Source organism: Oncorhynchus mykiss, chromosome 3 (genome assembly GCF_057628025.1).
Source record: "Oncorhynchus mykiss isolate SJ-2025 chromosome 3, ASM5762802v1, whole genome shotgun sequence".
In the NCBI taxonomy this organism is placed as follows: Eukaryota; Metazoa; Chordata; class Actinopteri; order Salmoniformes; family Salmonidae; genus Oncorhynchus; species Oncorhynchus mykiss.
Genome location: NC_143024.1, coordinates 79,142,163 through 79,167,336, shown reverse-complemented (window position 1 = coordinate 79,167,336; position 25,174 = coordinate 79,142,163). Strand labels below are relative to the sequence as shown.

The 25,174-nt window shown below is 47.3% G+C and overlaps 1 protein-coding gene across 2 annotated transcripts in view; it reads right to left on the bottom strand.

Moving 5' to 3' along the window:
- The window catches only part of LOC110520446 (protein DOP1B), a 58,276-nt gene that overhangs the window by 14,290 nt on the left and 18,812 nt on the right, over nucleotides 1-25,174 (bottom strand). The window contains exons 2-23 of one of the 2 annotated variants that reach the window (XM_036974997.2): nucleotides 22,227-22,422; nucleotides 18,005-18,186; nucleotides 17,304-17,474; nucleotides 16,057-16,246; nucleotides 15,860-15,958; nucleotides 12,821-12,944; nucleotides 12,440-12,549; nucleotides 12,119-12,230; nucleotides 10,747-10,867; nucleotides 10,512-10,631; nucleotides 10,260-10,371; nucleotides 9,911-10,159; nucleotides 9,044-9,381; nucleotides 8,494-8,918; nucleotides 7,846-8,117; nucleotides 7,381-7,533; nucleotides 5,448-5,548; nucleotides 3,657-3,847; nucleotides 1,843-3,542; nucleotides 1,542-1,712; nucleotides 1,290-1,412; nucleotides 47-181 (exon numbers count right to left, since the gene is read on the bottom strand). In XM_036974997.2, the coding sequence (XP_036830892.2) occupies nucleotides 47-181; nucleotides 1,290-1,412; nucleotides 1,542-1,712; nucleotides 1,843-3,542; nucleotides 3,657-3,847; nucleotides 5,448-5,548; nucleotides 7,381-7,533; nucleotides 7,846-8,117; nucleotides 8,494-8,918; nucleotides 9,044-9,381; nucleotides 9,911-10,159; nucleotides 10,260-10,371; nucleotides 10,512-10,631; nucleotides 10,747-10,867; nucleotides 12,119-12,230; nucleotides 12,440-12,549; nucleotides 12,821-12,944; nucleotides 15,860-15,958; nucleotides 16,057-16,246; nucleotides 17,304-17,474; nucleotides 18,005-18,186; nucleotides 22,227-22,388 (5,361 nt within the window). In that variant the 5' untranslated portion in view covers nucleotides 22,389-22,422. The remainder of the gene's footprint in view (nucleotides 1-46; nucleotides 182-1,289; nucleotides 1,413-1,541; nucleotides 1,713-1,842; nucleotides 3,543-3,656; nucleotides 3,848-5,447; nucleotides 5,549-7,380; nucleotides 7,534-7,845; nucleotides 8,118-8,493; nucleotides 8,919-9,043; nucleotides 9,382-9,910; nucleotides 10,160-10,259; nucleotides 10,372-10,511; nucleotides 10,632-10,746; nucleotides 10,868-12,118; nucleotides 12,231-12,439; nucleotides 12,550-12,820; nucleotides 12,945-15,859; nucleotides 15,959-16,056; nucleotides 16,247-17,303; nucleotides 17,475-18,004; nucleotides 18,187-22,226; nucleotides 22,423-25,174) is intronic. The other variant, XM_036974998.2, reaches the window with a different exon arrangement.

Genomic DNA, 25,174 nt, shown 5'->3' with positions numbered 1-25,174 from the left:
AGTCAATTATTTGTGTGTGTGTGTGTGTGTGTGTGTGTGTGTATACCTGGTCTCCTTTGATCTGGTGGGGTTTCTTTACCACCTCTTTGACCATCTGCAGGATGTTGTCTGTATGGAGCGTTCCCAGGGACTTCACCAGATCCACAATGGTCAGATGAGACTCACTGGACACAGGCAATATCTACAGAGATATGGAGAGAGAGAGAAAGAGAGAGGAGGAGATAAAGTATGCCCCCCCTCTCTCTATCTGTCACCCTCTTGTTGTGATGGAAGGTGTGTGTGTGTGTGTATGTATGTATGTGTCACCCTCTTGTTGTGATGGAAGGTGTGTGTGTGTTTGTATGTATGTGTCACCCTCTTGTTGTGATGGAAGGTGTGTGTGTGTGTGTGTATGTATGTGTCACCCTCTTGTTGTGATGGAAGGTGTGTGTGTGTGTTTGTATGTATGTGTCACCCTCTTGTTGTGATGGAAGGTGTGTTTGTGTGTGTGTGTATGTATGTGTCACCCTCTTGTGATGGAAGGTGTGTGTGTGTGTATGTATGTGTCACCCTCTTGTTGTGATGGAAGGTGTGTGTGTGTATGTATGTGTCACCCTCTTGTTGTGATGGAAGGTGTGTGTGTCACCCTCTTGTTGTGATGGAAGGTGTGTGTGTTTGTATTTATGTGTCACCCTCTTGTTGTGATAGAAGGTGTGTGTGTCACCCTCTTGTTGTGATGGAAGGTGTGTGTGTTTGTATGTGTGTCACCCTCTTGTTGTGATGGAAGGTGTGTGTGTGTATGTGTCACCCTCTTGTTGTGATGGAAGGTGTGTGTGTGTATGTATGTGTCACCCTCTTGTTGTGATGGAAGGTGTGTGTATGTATGTATGTATGTATGTATGTATGTATGCATGCATGTATGTATGTCACCCTCTTGTTGTGATGGAAGGTGTGTGTGTGTATGTATGTATGTATGTATGTATGCATGTGTCACCCTCTTGTTGTGATGGAAGGTGTGTGTATGTATGTGTCACCCTCTTGTTGTGATGGAAGGTGTGTGTGTGTGTGTGTGTGTGTGTATGTATGTGTCACCCTCTTGTTGTGATGGGAGGTGTGTGAGTGCATGTATGTGTCATCCACTTGTTGTGATGGAAGGTGTGTGTGTATGTATGTGTCACCCTCTTGTTGTGATGGAAGGTGTGTGTGTGTATGTATGTGTCATCCTCTTGTTGTGATGGGAGGTGTGTGAGTGCATGTATGTGTCATCCACTTGTTGCAAAAATGAATAATAATAATTTTCAAACACTCACTTTGTTTGTGGTGTGTCTCTTGCTCTTCCGGCTGCTCCACACTGCTCCCACTGAGGCCATGAGCTGCACCCCATACTGCCCTGTCAGAGGAGTCAGAAACTCCAACACACGCTGCCTCAGGATCTACACACACACACACACACACACACAAGTACCATCAGAGTGACACACAAATTCACATGCAGTACATATCATAGCACTACTTACTTCCCATACAAACACACTCCCACGCAAACATAAACACAGGCATACCTTGGAGCTCCTGAAGTAGACGGATGTGGAGGGGTGTCTGGTGGTCCTCTGGGACTCCTCCCTCTTGACCACACCCCACAGCAGAGCCATACTACTGAGCATGTGTGGCAGCTCCTTGATCACAGCATTGCGTGCGTTCCGGACGTCTGCAGGGTCACAGGCCACCAGGGACTGAGAGGGACAGATGGAAACATTAAACAATTGTTTTCTGCATTCAACTCTGTGTGTCTGAGTGGGTAGCAGAGTGATCCACCTACATGTTGCCAAATCAGTAGTGTGTGTGTGTGTGTGTGCGACTCACCTTCTTGTTGTCCAGTAGACAGTGGTGAGTGAGTGTGGTCAGTCCCTCCAGTAGGGTGAGAGGGTAATCAGGAGCAATGTTCTCCTTCCTGCTACTCTGTGTAGCCTTCCCCCCGTCGTGATCGTACTGTTTGACCAGCTCATCCAGGTTCCTGCAGATCTGAGTGATGAGCGGAGCAACGATGATGCCCAGCGAGCGCCCGAGGTAGGGCAGAGACGAGCACAGCAGAGCCACCCAGTGGGGGTGCATGGCATAGCCGTACTGCGGCTGCAGAGCCCGGGCTGCAGCAGACACAAACATCCCCTGGGCTGTGATGGGCTGGGTTTGGACATACTGAGCTGCCTTGATGGACTGTTGGAACAGAACCCCTGTCTGCCATTCCTGCTTCATGGCTGAGGAGGCAGGGGTAGCTACAGGTGTGTCACGGGGCTCATCGGGGTGCGGGGTTGAACCAGACCCCCCTGGCCACACGTAGTACTCCAGGACGATGAGGGCCTGTAGGAGCTTGAGCAGCTCCATCTGTAAGGGGTATTGCTCCTGCCCCCCTCCCCCTCCAAGATTCACCAGGCTCTCCTCAGACAGGCCCACCTGTTCATCGAACAGATTCAGACCCCCCATGGCAGAGTCCTTCTCCACCCCTTTCTGGCTGATGTACATGGAGGCTGAGAGGGTGAGAAGGGCGTAGTGCTGCACCTTACACCCAGCCAGCAGCTTGCGGATGGCCTCTGGGCCGACCCCAGCCTCCTGCAGGGTGGAGCTGTCCCTCTGACCCCACACCACACACCCCAGCTGAGTCACCAGGCGGGTCAGCACCCCCACGCTCTTCACCTGGACCTCCCTGTTCCCCTGCAGCTCCCTGGGACCCAGGGTGAGGTAGGACGGGTAGTGGGAATGTAGGAACCTCAAGCACAGCGATACCAGCAGCTCGATGAGCAGGGAAGGGGGAATGGAGGGCGAGGAGGTGGGCGAGAGCAGGCGTCCATGGAAGCCTCTTCCGTCCTGGGCCTGCTGGTGGCGCTGGAGAAGGTTGGAGACCAGGTTGAGGTGGGCGGCTGAGCTGGTGTCCAGGGAGGTGGAGGAGAGGGCGTCCACTAGAGGGCGCTGGGCGCTGCTCCTCAACAGACTGTCTAACAGGGCCAGGCCGTGGAGCAGGCGGGGCCAGCCGCCGGGCATAGAGTACAGCAGAACATGGCGGAACAGAGAGTCAATGACTTCACGCTTCTCACGCTCCTGTTTGAGGAGACGCGACTGAGCCATGGCTTCACGCTCCAGGTCATCCTCCTCGCTCGACAGCGAATCGGACACTTGCGTGTGTTCCGATTCCACCCTCCTCAGGCAGCTGACCACACCTCCTTCCTCTACGCTACAACCGTAAGTGGCGGAGCTGGAGTTCTCTGTGGAGACCTGGGCACCACTGGTGTCAGCTGACTCGGTGTGTTCGCTCTCTTCTTCCTCCTCCTCCTCCTCCTCTAGCTCGTCTTCCCCCTCTGTGGCTTCGCTCTCACTGCAAGACACCCCTGTGGAGTCAGCCGCTGGATTGGTCGTCTCTGGGTCACGCTCTAGCTCCCCCCACAGGGCCTCCCGGTCCACCAGGATCATGTGACCCAGTGTACCCTCATCTGGTTGGGTGCTGGTTGCCATGGCACCCGTGGAACCCTTGGTGGTGCTTCGACTTCTGCTGTTTAAATCTTTCAGATTACCTACGGAGAGAAAGAGGTCTACCAAAACATATACACACTAGGAGAGCAACATCCCATAACACTCCAACAATCACCACTTAACACTCCAGAACACACACAAACACACGCACGCACCTGCGGTGAGGTTCTGTTTGACACTCTGGATGGTGCAGCGCTGGGTGGAGGGGTGGAGCAGCAGCAGCAGAACAGGCTCCAGGATGCGGACCACGTCCTGCAGGGAGAGAGCCCTGACCAGCCAGCACTGGGCTGCAGCACTCACAGAACCATCTGGGCTGTTCAGACAGTCCACCACCACGCACAGAGACCTGGGACAGAGATACACAGAGTCAGTCATAGGGAGATGAGGGACAGACACACAATCTTAAATAGTGCTCAGACAAGACAGACAGACAGACAGACAGACAAAGAGTCCATCTCAGTTATCTGAGGAAAGCAGAACAGGTTCACTACAGTAGTACAGTCGTGGCCTAAAGTTGGGAATGACACAAATATAAATTTTCATCAAGTTTGCTGCTTCAGTGTCTTCAGATATTTTTGTCAGAAGTTACTATGGAATACTGAAGTGTAATTACAAGCATTTAATAAGTGTCAAAGGCTTTTATTGACAATTACATGAAGTTGACGCCAAGAGTCAATATTTGCAGTGTTGACCCTTCTTTTCAAGAGCTCTGCAATCCACCCTGGCATGCTGTCAATTAACTTCGGGGCCACACTGATGGCAGCCCATTCTTGCATAATCATAATCAGAGTTTGTGGGTTTTTGTTTGTCGACCCGCCTCTTGAGGATTGACCACAAGTTCTCAATAGGATTAAGGTCTGGGGAGTTTCCTGGCCATGGACCCAAAATATCGATGTTTTGTTCCCCAAGCCACTCAGTTATCACTTTTGCCTTATGGCAAGGTGCTCTATCATGCTGGAAAAGGCATTGTTCGTCACCAAACTGTTCTTGGATGGTTGGGAGAAGTTGCTCTCGGAGGATGTATTGGTACCATTCTTTATTCATGGCTGTGTTCTTAGGCAAAATTGTGAGTGAGCCCACTCCCTTGGCTGAGAAGCAACTGCACACATGAATGGTCTCAGGATGCTTTTCTGTTGGCATGACACAGGACTGATGGTAGCTCTCACCTTGTCTTCTCCGGGCAAGCTTTTTTCCACATGCCCCAAACAATCGAAAAGGGGATTCATCAGAGAAAATGACTTTACCCCAGTCCTCAGCAGTCCAATCCCTGTTCCGTTTGCAGAATATCAGTCTGTCCCTGATGTTTTTCCTGGAGAGAAGTGGCTTCATTGCTGCCCATCTTGACACCAGGCCATCCTCAAAAAGTCTTCGCCTCACTATGTGTGCAGATGCACTCACACCTGCCTGCTGCCATTCCTGAGCAATTTCTGTACTGGTGGTTCCCCGATCCCGCTGCTGAATCAACTTTAGGAGACGGTCCTCTCGCTTGCTGGACTTTCTTGGGCGCACTGAAGCCTTCTTCACAACAATTGAACCTCTCTCCTTGAAGTTCTTGATGATCCGATAAATGGTTGATTTAGGCGCAATCTTACTGGTAGCAATATCCTTGCCTGTGAAGCCCTTTTTGTGCAAAGCAATGATAACGGCACGGTTCCTTGCAGGTAACCATGGTTGACAGAGGAAGAACAATGATTCCAAGCACCACCCTCTTTTTGAAGCTTCCAGTCTGTTATTTGAACTCAATCAGCATGACAGAGTGATCTCCAGCCTTGTCCTCGTCAACACTTACACCTGTGTTAACAAGAGTTTGTGAAAATGTTGTGTCATTCTCAAAACTTTTGGCCACGACTGTAGAATCACGAAACAGAATACACTGGGGACCACAGCACAAACTGCTGTTGGACCCAGAGACCAACCACTGACCATACTTCAAGCTCTGTACTCACCGGTCAAACGATCGGTTCAGAGACATGGTCCGGTTTGACTGGTTCTCCCTGGTCAGGTGCCACAGCACTGAGAACCTATGTAGGGCCTCCAATCGTATAGCCTGAGGGAATACACAAAACATACAGTGGGGAGAACAAGTATTTGATAACCTGAAAAATCGGCAGTGTTTCCTACTTACAAAGCATGTAGAGGTCTGTCATTTTTATCATAGGTACAAGTCAACCGTGAGAGACGGAATCTAAAATCAAAAAATCCAGAAAATCACATTGTATGATTTTTAAGTAATTAATTTTCATTTTATTGCATGACATAAGTATTTGATACATCAGAAAATCAGAACTTAATATTTGGTACAGAAACCTTTGGTTTGCAATTACAGAGATCATACGTTTCCTGTAGTTCTTGACCAGGTTTGCACACACTGCAGCAGGGATTTTGGCCCACTCCTCCATACAGATCCTTCAGGTTTCGGGGCTGTCGCTGGACAATACGGACTTTCAGCTCCCTCCAAAGATTTTCTATTGGGTTCAGGTCTGGAGACTGGCTAGGCCACTCCAGGACCTTGAGATGCTTCTTACAGAGCCACTCCTTAGTTGCCCTGGCTGTGTGTTTCGGGTTGTTATCATGCTGGAAGACCCAGCCACGACCCATCTTCAATGCTCTTACTGAGGGAAGGAGGTTGTTGGCCAAGATCTCGCGATACATGGCCCCGTCCATCCTCCCCTCAATACGGTGCAGTCGTCCTGTCCCCTTTGCAGAAAAGCATCCCCAAAGAATGATGTTTCCACCTCCATGCTTCACGGTTGGGATGGTGATCTTGGGGTTGTACTCATCCTTCTTCTTCCTCCAAACACGGCAAGTGGAGTTTAGACCAAAAAGCTCTATTTTTGTTTCATCAGACCACATGATCTTCTCCCATTCCTCTTCTGGATTATCCAGATGGTCATTAGCAAACTTCAGACGGGCCTGGACATGCGCTGGCTTGAGCAGGGGGACCTTGCGTTTGCTGCAGGATTTTAATCCATGACGGCGTAGTGTGTTACTAATGGTTTTCTTTGAGACTGTGGTCCTAGCTCTCTTCAGGTCATTGACCAGGTCCTGACGTGTAGTTCTGGGCTGATCCCTCACCTTCCTCATGATCATTGATGCCCCACGAGGTGAGATCTTGCATGAAGCCCCAGACCGAGGGTGATTGACCGTCATCTCGAACTTCTTCCATTTTCTAATAATTGCGCCAACAGTTGTTGCCTTCTCACAAAGCTGCTTGCCTATTGTCCTGTAGCCCATCCAAGCCTTGTGCAGGTCTACAATTTTATCCCTGATGTCCTTACACAGCTCTCTGGTCTTGGCCATTGTGGAGAGGTTGGAGTCTGTTTGATTGAGTGTGTGGACAGGTGTCTTTTATACAGGTAATGAGTTCAAACAGGTGCAGTTAATACAGGTAATGCGTGGAGAACAGGAGGGCTTCTTAAAGAAAAACTAACAGGTGAATGAGAGCAGGAATTCTTACTGGTTGGAGGTGATCAAATACTTATGTCATGCAATAAAATGCAAATTAATTACTTAAAAATCATACAATGTGATTTTATGGATTTTTGTTTTAGATTCCGTCTCTCACAGTTGAAGTGTACCTATGATAAAAATTACAGACCTCTACATGCTTTGTAAGTAGGAAAACCTGCAAAATCGGCAGTGTATCAAATACTTGTTCTTCCCACTGTAACTGACATGTTAGTTATACACAGAGGATGACTTACTGTTTGTTATATCACATGAGTTTAGGCTGGAGTATTTGTTCATATGTTAGGTGGCTATATGTAAAACCTCAGTGCTATTTAAATGCGTTAGGAGTATTGGATGGCTCTTTGCTGTAGGCGTCTAGTGTCTTGATATTACAGTAAAATCTTGTTAGTGTGTGTATGTGTTCTGTACCTTATCTCTGTGGAGTAAAGCCTGGCAGACGATGTCCTCACAGATGGATGCGGACGGGGCCAGGCAGTGGAGCCGATAGAAGAGCTCCACACAGGAGGTGTGCTGCTCTCGACGCTCCACATCCAGCTGACCCCACAGCACCTGGGCCACCCGCTGCATGGGATCACAAAGATGAAAGGTGAAATGTTAGAGGTGATGATGATCGGTGTTCATTTGAATCAACTTAACACAGCAGCATCAGATTACTAATGATCCTGATTTGGTTAGGTAATAGGCAGCAGAAATGACAAAGGTGATGATGCTGTTGGACATAGAGTTACAGATGACACATTCACTAAGGAAATGTACACATTTCATCATATTATAGAGTAACACGTCAGACCAGCTAGGACAACTCATACTATGTTCCCTCTTTATGTAGCAGTAATACAAGCCCCCTGCCATGGTAGACCATGATTTCCTGACCTGGTAGAAATCTGTACTCTGCTCGATGGCGCTGAGCAGGCCTGGGTAGATGGGGGGTACAGTGACCATCTGCAGCCGTCCGCTCAGGGGGTTGGCGTTGCTGGCCTGGTAGCGCCTGGTCTTGTCCTGGATGACCAGGGCCAGGGACTGGGAGTGGTTGATGAGCTCCAGAAGAGAGGACACAGCCGTGTGCTGCACCTGGTAGTCCCTCGACAGGCAACACAGGGTCATCAAGGACCTCAGCCACAAAGGCAGGCAGCCCACGTCACTATCTGAAGAGAAAAAACAAAACAATATTTTGGTTACTTCCCATTCAATGAGTTCAAATTAGTCAAAATCATGAAAGCATATCAGTATACTGACTTGAACCAACATAAAGTGGTCAATTCAGCCCTGTTAGTAAGCCATGTTAGGAGTAGGAGTACACACTAAAGCTTAAGCTTTTCATTTGAATAGACAAACCAGCACCCCAGTAAACCTTTTGGTTAAGAGTAGAGTTGTACAAATTCCCCTATGTGGACTCAATTGTGTGAGTCTGACATGCAAGACTACTGGTTGGCTAACTAACTACAGTAAGTTTGTGTAGAGCTGTATAGACTGACCTGTATGGGTAAACAACCATTATTGTGTAAAAGTGTATACTGTCACCTGTATGGTGGAACATGTCACTGTAGAGCACCTGGCTCTCCTCCTCACTCAGGTACAGGGGGAAGGTGGTACACTCCAACAGCAGGTGGCATGCTGCCGTGAACGCCTGGCGGCACTCCTCTGAAATCTCTGCCCTGCCCCGGGGCATGTACCCTGCCCCCCAGTCCACCCCTCCTCCCGTGCCCACTCGCCCTTTCTTCTTCTCTGTAGGTGGGACAGGGAGGTCTGGGACAGGGGGGTCCGAGATAGAGCGTGGTTTGTGTTTGTTGGGGGTGAAGAGCTCGGCTAGCTTGTCTTTGATCTGGGTCGTGGTGATCTGAGGGCCCTCCTGGAACGAGGTTTTCCCACCAGGGGAGAGGGCAGCGGGGTCCGGCTGTACAGCCTCCTCCTGCCCCCTGACGTCCTCCACCTGAACCAGAAGGTACCTGGGAGGGGAGAGGAGGGAGAGAGAGATGGGGAGAGAGAGAGTTGATCAAGTTGTTTTGATTGATGCATGTTGTGCTTGATGACTGTGTGTTACATGTTTTCCAGATGTGATCATGTTCTCTACCAGGTGGTTATGAAGGTCAGTATATCCAGCAGACACTGGGTCATGGTCTCCACATTGCCCCCCTTCCTCCACACACCCTGGCACTCTCTCACGATCCCCACCCCCTCTGGGCTCAGTCCCACCCCTGGTAAGAGGTGCAGTTCCGAGGGTGAGGCGCTGATGCCCAATCCGCTGTCTTCAGACCGAAGGAGTGGGAAGGCGCTTTCTCCCTCTACCGGGCCAGTCTCCTGCTCCACAACCCCATTCAGCTCTTCCTCTGGTTCTGCGTTGTCATGGTTAACGTTGACCCGACTGCCCTCTTCCTCCTCCTCGACCCTTTCCTTCTCCATATCCTGTATCTAAGGGGAGAAAATGTATGATCCATCCAGAATACCACCAATGAGGGAGTGGGTAGTATGACCTTAAAAGGACAGTTAGAGAACTGTTTCCTTGTCCTTAAACTCAAAAAATATTTTCTCATTTTTCCCCAAAAATTTTAGAGAAATCCCATCGTGATCCAGTATCTGACTGAAAGAAGCTAAAGATCAGTGTAAGCTGTGTTTATGTGACAGACAGACAGGCCAGTGTTACAGCTGGACTTCAGACCTTGTTTATATCTGCAGGGAGAGTGAAATTACAAGATTGGTTGGCCTGTGTAGTCTGGATCTACCATCATGACAAGAGGAGTACAGTACATGAGAGACAGCCTAACAAGGGGCTAACCCTGCCAGGAATGTTATCCATCAGTCAGACAGGTCACCTACCAGACAGTTCATCCTGAGGGCATGACCATTCTTAAGTGCCTCAGTAGTGCTGCATCCCTAACTCCCATTTTCCTTCTACTCTCCATACGCATGCCAGTTTCTCTGAACCACTGCACACACTCACACAGCCACTGACCGGAACAAATTTGAAGCTCTCCTCCTGTGTCGGTGACTTCACTTTCTGTGACTGTGACTCCACCTCCATGTCCATATAAGTCACGGGCATCTGGATCTTACTGAGCACCTTGAAGCAGGTGCGCAGGCCCTGTGTGAGCTCCGATAGGTCCAGACAGGTCATGTGGGTACGGAGTGCATGCAGCATGCGGCCAAGCATCTGGGGCAGGAACTGAGACTGGATGTCAGCATGGAGCTCCTATTGGACCAGACCAATCAGATAGGGTTAGAGAGAGCAAGAAAGAGAGGGAAAGAGAGAGAAAGAGGAAAAATAGAAGCATGTGTGTGTGTGTGTGTACCAGAGGGATGACGTCCAGTAGGAATATGATGAGAGTGGAAATCTCTGTGACAGAGGGAGCAGGAGAGTCACTGTGATACTGCAGAGGGGGTGGCGGCAGGTCAGCTGGGTCGCTATTGAGACAGAGACACAGAGAGAGATCAGCTAAACAACATAAAATACATTCGAGTTGGAGAAAGATGCTTTATAACAGCAAAGCTACAGTGACTATTCCAGAGGAGGTACAGTAGGTGCTAGTAGAGGCGTTACCTACCTGAGGCAGGTGCAGAAGTGGCAGGTAATGTAGTCCCACAGGAACTCACTGTTCATGGAGCTCACCAGCATGTTCACCGTCTTTATGATTTCTGATGCGTTCTTGTTCTCTTTTATTTTACTGCACAGACAACACATCTAGGCAGTCACTATCATGTCGATCTCTTTTTAGGAAACTTCCCAATAAATATCATTCATCTATATTAGTTCACTCTCCACTCGTCCCATCCTCTCACCTGGCTAGCTGGTTGCCTGTCAGGCCAGTGCTGGTGATAGACTCCTCCCCCAACATCTCTCTGCAGTAGCTGTAGAATGCTCTCACCACCTCCAATAACACACTGCCCACTATCAGAGGACCTGAGAGAGACCACCATCATTATCATCACATACTGTCCACTGTCAGAGGACCTGAGAGAGACCCCCATCATCATCATCACACACTGCCCACTATCAGAGGACCTGAGAGAGACCAGCATCATTATCCCACACTGCCCATTATCAGAGGACCTGAGTGAGACCACCATCATCATAATCATCAAACTGCACTCTATCAGAGGACCTGAGAGAGACCACTATCCTCACACACTGCCCACTATCAGAGGACCTGAGAGAGACCACCATCATCATCCTCATTATCATCACACAATGCCCACTACCAGAGGACCTGAGAGAGACCACCATCATCATCACACACCGCCCACTACCAGAGTACCTGAGAGAGACCACCATCATCACACACTGCCCACTACCAGAGGACCTGAGAGAGACCACCATCATCACACACTGCTCACTATCAGAGGACCTGAGAGAGACCAGCATCATTATCACACACTGCCCAATATCAGTGGACCTGAGAGAGACCAGCATCATTATCATAAACTGCCCACTACCAGAGGACCTGAGATAGACCACCATCATTATCACACACTGCCCAATATCAGAGGACCTGAGAGAGACCACCATCATCATCACACACTGCCCACTACCAGAGGACCTGAGAGAGACCAGCATCATTATCATAAACTGCCCACTACCAGAAGACCTGAGAGAGACCACCATCATTATCACACACTGCCCACTATCAGAGGACCTGAGAGAGACCACCATCATCATCATCATCATCACACACTGCCCACTATCAGAGGACCAGAGACCACCATCATCTTCCTCATCATCACATACTGCCCACTATCAGATGGCCTGAGAGAGACCACCATCATCATCATCATCATCACACTGCCCACTACCAGAGGACCTGAGAGAGACCACCATCATCACCATCACACACTGCCCACTATCAGAGGACCTGAGAGAGACCACCATCATCATCCTCATTATCATCACACACTGCCCACTACCAGAGGACCTGAGAGAGACCACCATCATCACCATCACACACTGCCCACTATCAGAGGACCTGAGAGAGACCACCATCATCATCCTCATTATCATCACACACTGCCCACTATCAGAAGACCTGAGTGAGATGAACATCATTACCACTACACCCTACTTACCAGCAGAGGGCTTAAGACAGCTGGAGAGAGTGAGAAGGGGAGGGGAGGGGTGGGAGAGATCAGGCCTGAAGTAGGGGAGGTGTGTGTTTACCTATCTCTGGCTTATCTATAAGGCTGATGATGATGCGGAAGGGTCGTAGATAACCAATCACGCTCTCCGGGTCCGCCTCCACATCCTTCTGATTCAAGATGTTGATCAAAGCCTAAGGACAGAGACACAGAGGACACACACGGTTACACCACTGGGTATTTACTGAATTCAAGTTCACCTTGTTTTCATGGTTTCATATTAAAATGAATGACTTGCATTTAAAGGCAGGTGTTTTAAGTCCTTCATGAGGTTTAATAATCTGGAACAGTATGATTTATATACTGCCACTGATCAACAGTAGTGTTAGCTAGTGTGTCCAACCTGCACTAAGAGTTCTCTGGAGTGGGTGTTGAAGTAGAAGGCTGTGTGTTCTTCCATGGAGATGAAGAGGTCAGGGTCTGCAGCAACCATACCCCCCTTAATATCTGTGCCTGGGGAACAGCAACACACACAGATACAGTTATTCACTTATAATATCAAGGCAGACATTTTATTCTCTAAAAGGAGAGATGCAAACAATTGAGGCTACATGGATACATTTATTAGGTAGATCTTAACGACATTAGCAAAAACTACATTTATTAGCTACATAGTGAAGTATATTCAGGCCTACTGCTAGACTACAACTCAAAGCCATAACTTCATTGTGTGTATGTGTGTGTGTGAACATGGCTGTGGTGCATGTCTATCCACACTAACTACCTAGCAGCCAGGCGTAGAGGCGTCTGTTGAGGGACATGTCTCTGCGGAGCAGCGTGAGGGAAGCAGCAGACACCACTCTGATCATGTCCTCCCTAGTCATAGGAATACTGCCTTGGGTTGGGTCCTGAGGTAATAACAGGGACAGTTACATGGGGCACAGGGAAAGGGGAGAGGATGAAGATAGAGAGGCAAAGAAGGAAGAGTTGGAAGAGGAGATGAAAGAGGATTAAGGGTAGAGCAGGACAGAGTATATAAGGAGGAGGAGGAGGAGGTGAGGAGGAAGAGGAGAGGAGGTGAGAAGAAGGAGGTGAGACAGAGGAGAAAAAGGAATATGAGGAGGTGGTGGAGGAAGAGGAGGTAAACCTCTAACCTCTGAGAAAAACATTGACGCTTGCAAGGACACGGTGACAGAGTTCATCGGGAAGTGTACAGGGGATGTTATTCCAATGGTGACTATTAAAACCTACCCAAACCAGAAACCGTGGATAGATAGCAGCATTCGCACAAAACTGAAAGCGCGAACCACCGCATTTAACCATGGCAAGGTGACTGGGAATATACAAAGTGTAGTTATTCGTTCCGTAATGCAAACAAACATGCAAAATGTCAGTACAGAGGCAAAGTGGAGTCGCAATTCAGTGGCTCAGACAAGACTTATGTGGCAGGGTCTACAGACAATCACGGACTACAAAGCGAAAACCAGCCACGTAGCGGACACCGATGTCTTGCTCCCAGACAAGCTAAACACCTTCTTTGCACTCTGAGGAGAACACAGTGCCACCGAAGCGTCCGGCTCCCAAGGACTGTGGGCTCTCGTTCTCCGTGGCCGACGTGAGTAAGACATTTAAACGTGTTAACTCTCACAAGGCTGCCGGCCCAGACGACATCCCTAGCCGCGTCCTAAGAGCATGTGCAGACCAGCTAGCTGTAGTGTTTACTGACATATTCAATCTCTCCCTATCAAGATGTCTACCATTGTTCATGTACCCAACAAAGCTAAGGTAACTGAACTAAATTACCATCGCCCTGTAGCACTCACTTCTGTCATCATGAACCTCTACCTTACCTGACACCCTAGACCCTCGTCAATTTGCATACCGCCCCAATAGATCCACAGACGATGCCATTTCCATTGTGCTGCACACTGCCCTATCCCATCTGGACAAGAGGAATACCTACGTCAGAATGCTGTTGATTGACTATAGCTCAGCCTTCAACACCATAGTACCCTCCAAGCTCATCGTTAAGCTCAGGGTCCTGTGTCTGAACCCCGCCGTATGCAACTTGGTACTGGACATCCAGAAGGGCTGCCTCCAGGGGCGAAGGTAGGAAACAACAACTCCACTTCGCTGATCATCAACACAGGGGCCCCACATGGGTGCGTGCTCAGCCCATTCCTGTACTCCCTGTTCACCCATAACTGCATGGCCATTCACACCTCCAACTCAATCATCAAGTTTTCAGTCGACACAACAGTAGTAGTTACCAACAATGACGAGACAGCCTACAGGGAGGAGATGAGGGACCTGGCAGAGTGGGGCCAGGAAAATAACCTCTCACTCAACGTCTACAAAACAAAGAAACTGATCGTGGACTTCAGGAAACAGCATGCCCCTATCCACATCGACGGGACAGCAATCGAGAAGGTGGAAAGCTTCAAGTTCCGCGGTGTACACATCACTCACAATCTGAAATGGTCCACCCACACGCAGACAGTGTTGTGAAGAAGGCGCAACAGTGCCTCTTTAACCTCAGGAGGCTGAAGAAATTCGGCTTGGCCCCTAAAACCCTCACAAACTTTTACAGATGCACAATTGAGAGCATCCTGTTGGGCTGTATCACCGCCTGGTAAGTCAACTGCACCACCCAACCACAGATCTCTCCAGAGGGTGGTACTGTCTGCCCAACGCATCACCAGGGGGCACACTGCCTGCCGTCCAGGACACCTACAGCACCTGATGTCACAGGTAGGCCAAAAAGATCATCAAGGACATCAACCACCTGAGCCGCGGCCTGTTCACCCTGCTACCATCAAGAAGGCGAGGTCAGTACAGGTACATCAAAGCTGGGACCGAGAGACAAAAAAACAGCTTCTATCTCAAGGCCATCAGACTGTTAAATAGCCATCACTAGCCAGGTCCCACCCGGCTACTCATCCCTACAACCTTACGAGGGTGCTGCCCTATATACATTGAATCACTGGCCACTTTAAATAATAGAAGACTATTCACTTAAATAAGGTTTACATACTGCTTTACGCATATCATACAGTGGCAAGAAAAAGTATGTGAACCCTTTGGAATTACCTGGATTTCTGCATAGATTTGTCATAAAATGTGATCTGATCTTCATCTAAGTCACAGCAACAGACAAACACAGTCGGCTTAAACTAATAATGCACAAACAATTATACGTTTTCATGTCTTTATTGAACAGACTGTGTAAACATTCACAGTGCAGGGTGGAAAAACTACATGAACCCTTGGATTTAATAACTGGTTGACCCTCCTTTTTGCAGCAGTAACCTCAACCAAACATTTTCTGTAATTGCGGATCAGACCTGCACAACGGTCAGGAGGAATTTTGGAAAAATCCTCTTTACAAAACTGTATCAGTTCAGCAATATTCTTGGGATGTCTGGTGTGAACCGGTCTTTTGAGGTCATACCACAGCATCTCAAATCGGTTTGAGGTCAGGAACCTGACTTGGCCACTCCAGAAGGCGTATTTTCATCTGTTGAAGCCATTCTGTTGTTTATTTACTTCTGTGTTTTTTTTGTCGTTGTCCTGTTGCATCACCCAACTTCTGTTGAGCTTCAATTGGTGGACAGATAGCCTAACATTCTCCTGCAAAATGTCTTGATAAACGTCTTGATGTCTTGATAAATGTCTTGATAAACTTGGGAATACATTTTTCGGCGATGATAGCAAGCTGTCCAGACCCTGAGCAAAGCAGCCCCAAACCACGATGCTCCCTCCACAATAACATTTGCTAAATATGTGTATGTGACCAATAAAATTTTATTTTAACGTTACTTACCAGGCAGGTGGCCAAGGAGAAGAAGAAGAGCAGGATCTCCAGCATGTTCCTCTGCACCAGAACATTTGAGTCCTGCAGAGACAGACACAACGCCTTCACCTGGGAGAGAGAGAGAAAGAGAGACAGACAGACAGACAGGTTATCCAACATGGCCAACACAACCCTACACTCGCTCACACTAACACACAATAACTCACCACCAGGCGGTTGTCATAGCCCAGCATGCGTGTTTGCTGGTGCGGGGGGGTTAAGCGGTCAAAGTGTGTGACGATGAAGAGAGAGGCAGGCAGCCGGACTAGAGGGCTGACCAACACACTGCCCCACAGAGCCCCATAGAACACCTGCTGGCCCACCAACATAGACAGTCTCAGTAGCAATGCATCCGTCCTGGAGAGTGGGGAGAGGGGGAAGAGGATTCGTAATATCATGAAATTATCTATGCAAAAGAAAATACACTGAGTGGGCCTCCTTGGTGGCACAGTGGTTAAGGGTGCTGTACTGCAGCGCCAGCTGTGCCCCCAGAGACTCTGGGTTCTCGCCCAGGCTCTGTCGTAACCGTCCGCGACCGGGAGGTCCGTGGGGCGACGCACAATTGGCCTAGCGTCGTCCGGGTTAGGGAGAGTTTGGCCAGTAGGGATATCCTTGTCTCATCGCGCACCAGCGACTCCTGTGGCGGGCCGGGTGCAGTGGGCACTAACCAAGGTGCACGGTGTTTCCTCCGAGACATTGGTGCGGCTGGCTTCCGGGTTGGATGCGCGCTCCCGTACGGGAGTTGCGGCTTGGTTGGGTTGTGTAGCGGAGGACGCATGACTTTCAACCTTCGTCTCTCCCGAGCCCGTACAGGAGTTGTAGCGATGAGACAAAACAATTGGATACCACGAAATTGGGGAGAAAAAGGGGTAAAAACAAAAACAAAAGAAAATACACTGAGTGTACAAAACATTAGGAACACCTAATATTGAGTTGCACTCCTTTTTCCGTCAGAACAGCCTCAATTCATCGAGGCATGGATTCTACAAGGTGTCGAAAGCGTTCCACAGGGATGCTGGCCCATGTTGACTCCAATGCTTCCCACAGTTGTGTCAAGTTGGCTGCATGTCCTTTGGTCCATTCTTTATACACACAAGAAAATGTTGAGCGTGGAAAACCCAGCAGTGTTGCAGTTCTCAAACTGGTGCACCTGGCAACTATTATCATACCCCGTTCAAAGGCACTTCAATCTTTTGTCTTGCCCATTCACCCTTAATGGCACACATACACAATCCATGTCTCAATTGTGTCAAGGCTTTCCTCTTCATCTACACTGATTAAAGTAGAATTAACATGTGACATCAATAAGGGATCATAGCTTTCACCTGGTCAGTCTATGTCATGTTTTGTACACTCAGTGTATATTGCAATATATATTGCAATTTTGCATGTGTGTGTGCGTGCACGCGCGTACCTGTCATAAACCTCAGCCCCCTCCTCCAGGCCAGGTAGTAGTCCAGTGATGAAGGCCTGTAGGCTGGGCAGTAGGGCCCTCTGTAGGGGGAGGTAGTAGCGCTCATACAGCGTCAACAGGGCTGGCTTCACTGCCATTGCAGCATGGCCCAGCAACGGGAACAGCCCCGAGCTAACACACACACACAAAGATAGAGATCAATACAACACATTAACTCACACACACATCAGTACAGGAGAATGCATGTATTTTTTTACACCTTTATTTAACTAGGCAAGTCAGTTAAGAACACATTCTTATTTTCAATGACGGCCTAGGAACGGTGGGTTAACTGCCTTGTTCAGGGGCAGAACGACAGATTTTTACCTTGTCAGCTTGGGAATTCAATCTTGCAACCTTACAGTTAACTAGTCCAACACTCTAACCACCTGCCTCTCATTGCACTCCACGAGGAGCCTGCCTGTTACGCGAATGTAGTAAGAAGCCAAGGTAAGTTTCTAGCTAGCATTAAACTTCTTATAAACAATCAATCAATCAATCATAATCACTAGTTAACTACACATGGTTGATGATATTACATCAGTACAGGAGAACACACAATCCATTAACACATGGACAGGTCAATAGGCCTACAACACCTCAGGACAGACAGACAATACAGACGGACGGACACATCCTATGGGTTAGCATGAGTCCTACACCTGTAGATGAAGAGGTCCTTGGCCAGCCATTTGGTGCCGATGATCTTGAAGATGACCTCATAGGTCTCCAGGGCCTTGATGTGCACTCCGCTGGGCAGGGCTGGGTGCAGACACTGGGCCAGACGCTTCCCAATGATTAGCCTCTTGGGCAGCAGAGAGTAGCGCAGGTTACTCTGCAGGGCCTGGGGAGGGAGGATTAGAGAGAGGGAGAGCGGTGATGAAGGGGGGGTAACTACCTGGTACCAAATGGTGCTTGTGGTGGTAGTTAGTGGTGTGTGTTGTAATGAATACCAAAGAAAAAAACAATTCATGGGTAATTATTGTGTATCTAATATGTTATTTGTCTGGGCTATTGACAAAAAAATAGGTCATGCAGTACTGACACTGTCAACATAACCAAATAGATGAGCAGGAACTGGAAGTGTTGCTTTGTTTACATGACAGATTAAAGTGGCCTGAAGGGATCCTCACTCATTCTCACATAGCCCCTAGACACATACAGATCAACACACACTGGCATTCTACCATAACACTCTGAAGCAAACATCCTTCTTGCTAAATGTGTCACAAGCAGTGACCTACAGGCAGTCTCCTTGTGGAGTGCAACGAGAGAGAGGCAGGTCATTATTGCATTGGACTAGTAAACTGTAAGGTTGCAAGATTAGATCCCCCGAGCTGACAAGGTGAAAATCTGTCGTTCTGCCCTGAACAAGGCAGTTAACCCACCGTTCCTAGGCCGTCATTGAAAATAAGAATGTGTTCTTAACTGACTTGCCTAGTTAAATAAAAGTTATACAAATAAATAAAACATTTAGAAAATGTAAAAATCTGCAAATGGCGCCCAAAATACCGATTTCCGATTGTTATGAAAACTTGAAATCGGCCCTAATTAAATCGGCCATTCTGATGAATCGGTCGACCTCTAATTCTGGGCTACTGCAGTAGAACAGTTTACGAGAAATGTTAAACTGAGTGCCTGCAAAAGCAATCAAAACACTCTGTATGATAGGTCAATGAGAGTTTGAATAAAGTGTTGTCTTCTAACAGCTTTAATAGTTAGAAGCAAATACATTATCAAGTAAAAAGGTATAGACTATCATCCTCTCTATTGAATGATTGTGGGCTAAGTGAATGAACAATGATGTAGGCTTATTTTCTGAAACTCGATTGATAGATTGGCATCCGCTATGAGATGGAAAAACATTCCCAATCTCACAGACCACTGATCTTGGAGCCAGATCCAGACAGAACCAGACCCAACCATGGCAACACCAGCAGGACGGACAAGTGACTGCAGGTAGTGACTGGGCCCAGAGCCAGAGAACCACTCAAACACAGAAAGTACAATACACTGACCAAGAGCCCAATAACATGGCTAACTCGTCAATGCTAAAGAATAAGCAGTTAGCTTCTACTCTGTAAGGACATGAATACACTCAGAAAATGCCACCATTGATTTGGTCAGTCACTCTCACTCAGATATCAGTCTATTGACGTACAGGTGCGTCAATCTAAATAACATAATACAAAAATCTCCATCAAAATCAGTCAGTTTAAGCTGGAGATATCTATGGCAGCCTTCCACATCTGTGGTGGAAGATGGCCGAGCTACAGAGGTGTTTGTCAGAACATGAGACATCCCGAAAACTGAACTTCTCACGAAAATGTCTGTAGCGTCCGAACTATGGAAATATGAGATTAATTAGGGCCGATTTCAAGTTTTCATAACAATCGGAAATCTGTATTTTTGGACACCGATTTGGCCGATATTATATATTTTTTACACATTTATTTAACTAGGCAAGTCAGTTAAGAACATATTGTTATTTTCATTGACGGTCTAGGAACGGTGGGTTAACTGCCTCGTTCAGGGGCAGAACGACAGATTTTACCTTGTCAGCTCGGGGATTCAATCTTGCAACCTTACAGTTAACTAGTCCAACGCTCTAACCACCTGCCTCTCATTGCACTCCACGAGGAGCCTGCCTGTTACGCGAATGCAGTAAGAAGCCAAGGTAAGTTGCTAGCTAGCATTAAACTTATCTTATAGAAAACAATCAATCAATCATAATCACTAGTTACCTACACATGGTTGATGATAAACTAGTATTATCTAGCATGTCCTGCTTTGCATATAATCGATGCGGTGCACATTCGCGGAAAAAGGGCTGTCGTTGCTCCAACATGCACCTAACCATAAACATCAATGCCTTTCTTAAAAGCACTACAAGTATTTATTTTTTATACCTGCATATTTAGTTAATATTGCCTGCTAACATGATTTTAGTTGAACTGGTAAATTGTGTCACTTCTCTTGCAACAGAGTCAGGGTATATGCAGCAGTTTGGGCCGCCTGGCTTGTTGCGAACTGTGTGAAGACTATTTCTTCCTAACAAAGACAGCCAACTATGCCAAACGGGGGATGATTTAACAAAAGCGCATTTGCGAAAAAAGCATAATCGTTGCACAAATGTACCTAACCATAAACATCAATGCCTTTCTTAAAATCAATACACAGAAGTATATATTTTTAAACCTGCATATTTAGTTAAAATAAATCCAGGTTAGCAGGCAACATTAACCATGTGAAATTGTGTCACTTCTCTTGCATTCATTGCACGCAGAGTCAGGGTATATGCAACAGTTTGGGCCGCCTGGCTCGTTGCGAACTAATTTGCCAGAATTGTATGTAATTATGACATAACATTGAAGGTTGTGCAATGTAACAGCAATATTTAGACTTAGGGATGCCAGCCGTTAGATAAAATACGGAACGGTTCTGTATTTCACTGAAATAATAAACACTTTGCTTTCGAAATGATAGTTTCCAGATTCAACCATATTAATGACCAAAGGCTGGTATTTCTGTGTGTTATTATGTTATAATTAAGTCTATGATTTGATATTTGATAGAGCAGTCTGACTGAGCGGTGGTAGGCAGCAGCAGGCTCGTAAGCATTCATTCAAATAGCACTTTTGTGCGTTTGCCAGCAGCTCTTCGCAATTCTTTAAGTATGGCGCTGTTTATGACTTCAAGCCTATCAACTCCCGAGATTAGGCTGGTGTAACCAATGTGAAATGGCTAGCTAGTTAGCTGGGTGCGCGCTAATAGCGTTTCAAACTTGACTCACTCTGAGACTTGGAGTAGTTGTTCCCCTTGCTCTGCAAGGGCCGCAGATTTTGTGGAGCAATGGGTAACGGTGCTTCGAGGGTGGCTGTTGTCGATGTGTTCCTGGTTCGAGCCCAGGTAGGGGCGAGGAGAGGGACGGAAGCTATACTGTTACACTGGCAAAACTAAAGTGCCAATAAGAACATCCAATAGTCAAAGGTTAATGAAATACAAATGGTACAGAGAGAAATAGTCCTATAAATACTATATTAACTACAACCTAAAAACCTCTTACCTGGGAATATTGAAGTCTCATCTTAAAAGGAACCACCAGCTTTCATATGTTCTCATGTTCTGAGCAAGGAACTTACATGGCACATATTTCACTTTTACTTTCTTCTCCAACACTTTGTTTTTGCATTATTTAAACCAAATTGAACATGTTTCATTATTTATTTGAGGCTAAATAGATTTGTATTGATGTATTATATTAAGTTATAATAAGTGTTCATTCAGTATTGTTGTAATTGTCATTATTACAAATAAATAAAAAATAAATATGGCCGATTAATCGGTTTCGGCTTTTTTTGGTCCTCCAATAAATCGGTATCGGTATTGAAAAATCATAATCGGTCTACCTCTAGTCTCTACGACCCCCACAAGCCCCAAGGGAGTCGTCAGAAGTCAGTACTGACAATGTGCCAACTTATGTTTGTGGAAAGGGGAGATTCTCATGAACATGATGGTGTTCTCCGTTTTGCTCTAAGACCCCTACAAGTGTTGCGGGACTCGTCTCAAGGTAACCGATAGCGGTAAAATAAAATAAAAGAATGGTATGGAGGTAGTTTTGTGCCTACCCAAAAAAAGGGGTTAAATATGTGTTCAAAAATATATATATTTATAGGACAGACACTTCAAACCCTTATTCCTTATGAATCTTTTTTTTTTTTTTTTTTTACAATTTTGGTCTGCCTGGTGACATCACATTCATGAGCTTGGGTCCAAGGAAAACACTGAACTTCTCATTTTGGTCCCAGGCTGAAAAAGTTTAAGAACCCCTGGTCTAGAGTGGCTTCATGTCTGAATATATTGTACCAGCCATGTCAACCGTACCTTGTTGAGTTTACCCAGAGAGGAGATGAGGTCGGCCCATTCACTGGATGACTCAAAGTTCCGCAGGGCCTTCTCGATGACTGCCGCGTAACTACGGTAACGGTAGTCATTCTGCAGCTCCTGCTCCTCGGGATCCATAATGCCTGACTCACGTCCCAGCATGCTCAGCGTGTGTCTGAGGAAAGGGGGAGGAGAACTGGAAACAGAGAGGAGAGGGGGCGACAGAACAGATTGTTGTTGTCAGACATCAATCCCTACATCAGGGTCATGTCCACAAGGCTCAAATTGGAAGAAAACAGAGTGAAAAGTGGAGCCTGGTACTAGCCTACATGTACCTGAAATTGAATTGTTTTGATACGGTGTCCCCTAATGAACACAACCCAGATTTCTGTTTGTAACATTGAGCTATGTTGCAGAGGGTTTTCTCCTGCACACACAAATTGATATGGTCACAGTGACACATGCGGTCACACACACGCGCACACACACACACACACACACACACACACACACACACACACACACAAATCACAATGAGCTCATTCATGATTGGGTCTGCTCTGTGCTTGTCTGCCTGACCTGGCTTGAATTCTGAAAATAGTCTAACAGACAACTGGAATTTAGGACACAGGGCGACTGATTCCTGTTGAACACATCTACACATGCTCCCAGAGGAACAAACATCAGTGCCCCTATTCACAAAGTGTCTCAGCGTAGAAGTGCTGATCTAGGATGAGTTTGACCTTTTAAAGACAGAATCCGCAGTAGGGGGAAACATCGCCACTTGCAGCCACACCACCGTTGTTATTGTTTTTGTTGCCGAGCTGAGGAGCATCGAGCAGAATGGTAAAAAAAAGAATATCCAGTACATATTGTTCTCTTCTATCACGCGTGGCTGTTTCACCATTAAGGATCAATAAGATGGGCGCACACTTACTCAGATGATTTGTCACATGAGTAGAATACAACAGTGAAATCGTTACTTACAAGCCCTTAACCAACGGTTAAGAAAAATCTGTGTTAAGTAAAAAATAAGAAATAAAAGTAACAAATAATTAAAGAGCAGCAGTAAAATAACAATAGCGAGGCTATATACAGTGGGTACCGATACAGAGTCAATGTGCGGGGGCACCGGTTAGTCGAGGTAATATGTACATGTAGGTAGAGTGCGGTAGCAGAGAGAACCGTCTATGACTAGGGTGGCTGGAGTCTGAGAATTTTTAGGGCCTTCCTCTGACACCGCCTGGTATAGAGGTCTTGAATAGCAAGAAGCTTGGCCCCAGTGATGTACTAGGCTGCACGCACTACCCTCTGTAGTGCCTTGCGGTCGGAGGCCAAGCAGTTGCCATATCAGGCAGTGATGCAACCAGTCAGGATGCTCTCGATGGTGCAGCTGTAGAACCTTTTGAGGATCTGAGGACCCATGCCAAATCTTTTCAGTCTCCTGAGGGGGAATAGGTTTTGCCGTGCCCTCTTCACAACTGTCTTAGTGTGCATGGACCATGGTAGCTTATTGGTGATGTGGACACCAAGGAACTTGAAGTTCTCAACCTGCTCCACTACAACCCTGTCATGAGAATGGGGGCGTGCTCGGTCCTCCTTTTCCTGTAGTCCACAATCACCTCCTTTGTCTTGATCACATTGAAGGAGAGGTTGTAATCCTGGCACCACACGGCCAGGTCTCCGACCTCCTTCCTATAGGCTGTCTTGTCGTTGTCAGTGATCAGGCCTACCACTGTTGTGTCATCAGCAAACTTAATGATGGTGTTGGAGTCATGCCTGGCCATGCAGTCATGAGTGAACAGGGAGTACAAGAGGGGACTGAGCACGCACCCAAGGGGCCCCCAAGTTGAGGATCAGCGTGGCGGATGTGTTGTTACCAACCCCTAACCACCTGGTGGCAGCCCGTCAGGAAGTCCAGGATCCAGTTGCAGAGGGAGGTTTTTAGTCCCAGGGTCCTTAGCTTAGTGATGAGCTTTGAGGGCACTATGGTGTTGAACGCTGAGCTGTAGTCAATGAATAGCGTTCTCACATAGGTGTTCCTTTTGTCCAGGTGGGAAAGGGCAGTGCGGAGTGCAAAAGAGATTACATCACCTGTTGATCTGTTGGGGTGGTATGCAAATTAGAGTGGGTCTAGGGTTTCTGGGATAATTGTGTTGATGTGGGCCATGACCAGCATTTCAAAGCACTTCATGGCTACAGATGTGAGTGGTAGTCATTTAGGAAGGTTACCTTAGCGTTCTTGGGCACAGGGACTATGGTAGTCTGCTTGAAACATGTTGGTATTACAGACGCAGACAGGGAGAGGTTGAAAATGTCAGTGGAGACACTTGCCAGTTGGTCAGCGCATGCTCAGAGTACACATCCTGGTAATCCGTCTGGCCCTGCAGCCTTGTGAATGTTGACCTGTTTAAAAGTATTACTCACACCAGCTACAGAGAGCGTGATAACACAGTCGTCCGGAACAGCTGATGCTCTAATGCATGTTTCAGTGTTACTTGCTTCGAAGCGAGCATAGAAGTAATTTAGCTCCTTTGGTAGGCTTGTGTCACTGGGCAGCTCACAGATGTGCTTCCCTATGTAGTCGCTAATAGTTGGCAAGCCCTGCCACATCCAACGAGTGTCGAAGCCTGTGTAGTACGATTCAATCTTAGTCCTGAATTGATGCTTTGCCTGTTTGATGGTTTGTCGGAGGGCATAGCTGGATTTCATATAAGCTTCCTGGTTAGAGTTCCGCTCCTTGAAAGCGGGAGCTCTACCCTTTAGCCCAGTGTGGATGTTGCCTGTAATCCATGGCTTCTGGTTGGGGTATGTACGTACTAGAGGTCGACCGATTAATTAGGGCTGATTTCAAGTGTTCATAACAATCGGTAATCTGCATTTTTGGACACCGATTATGGCCGATTACATTGCACTCCACGAGGAGACTGGGTCGCAGGCTGATTACC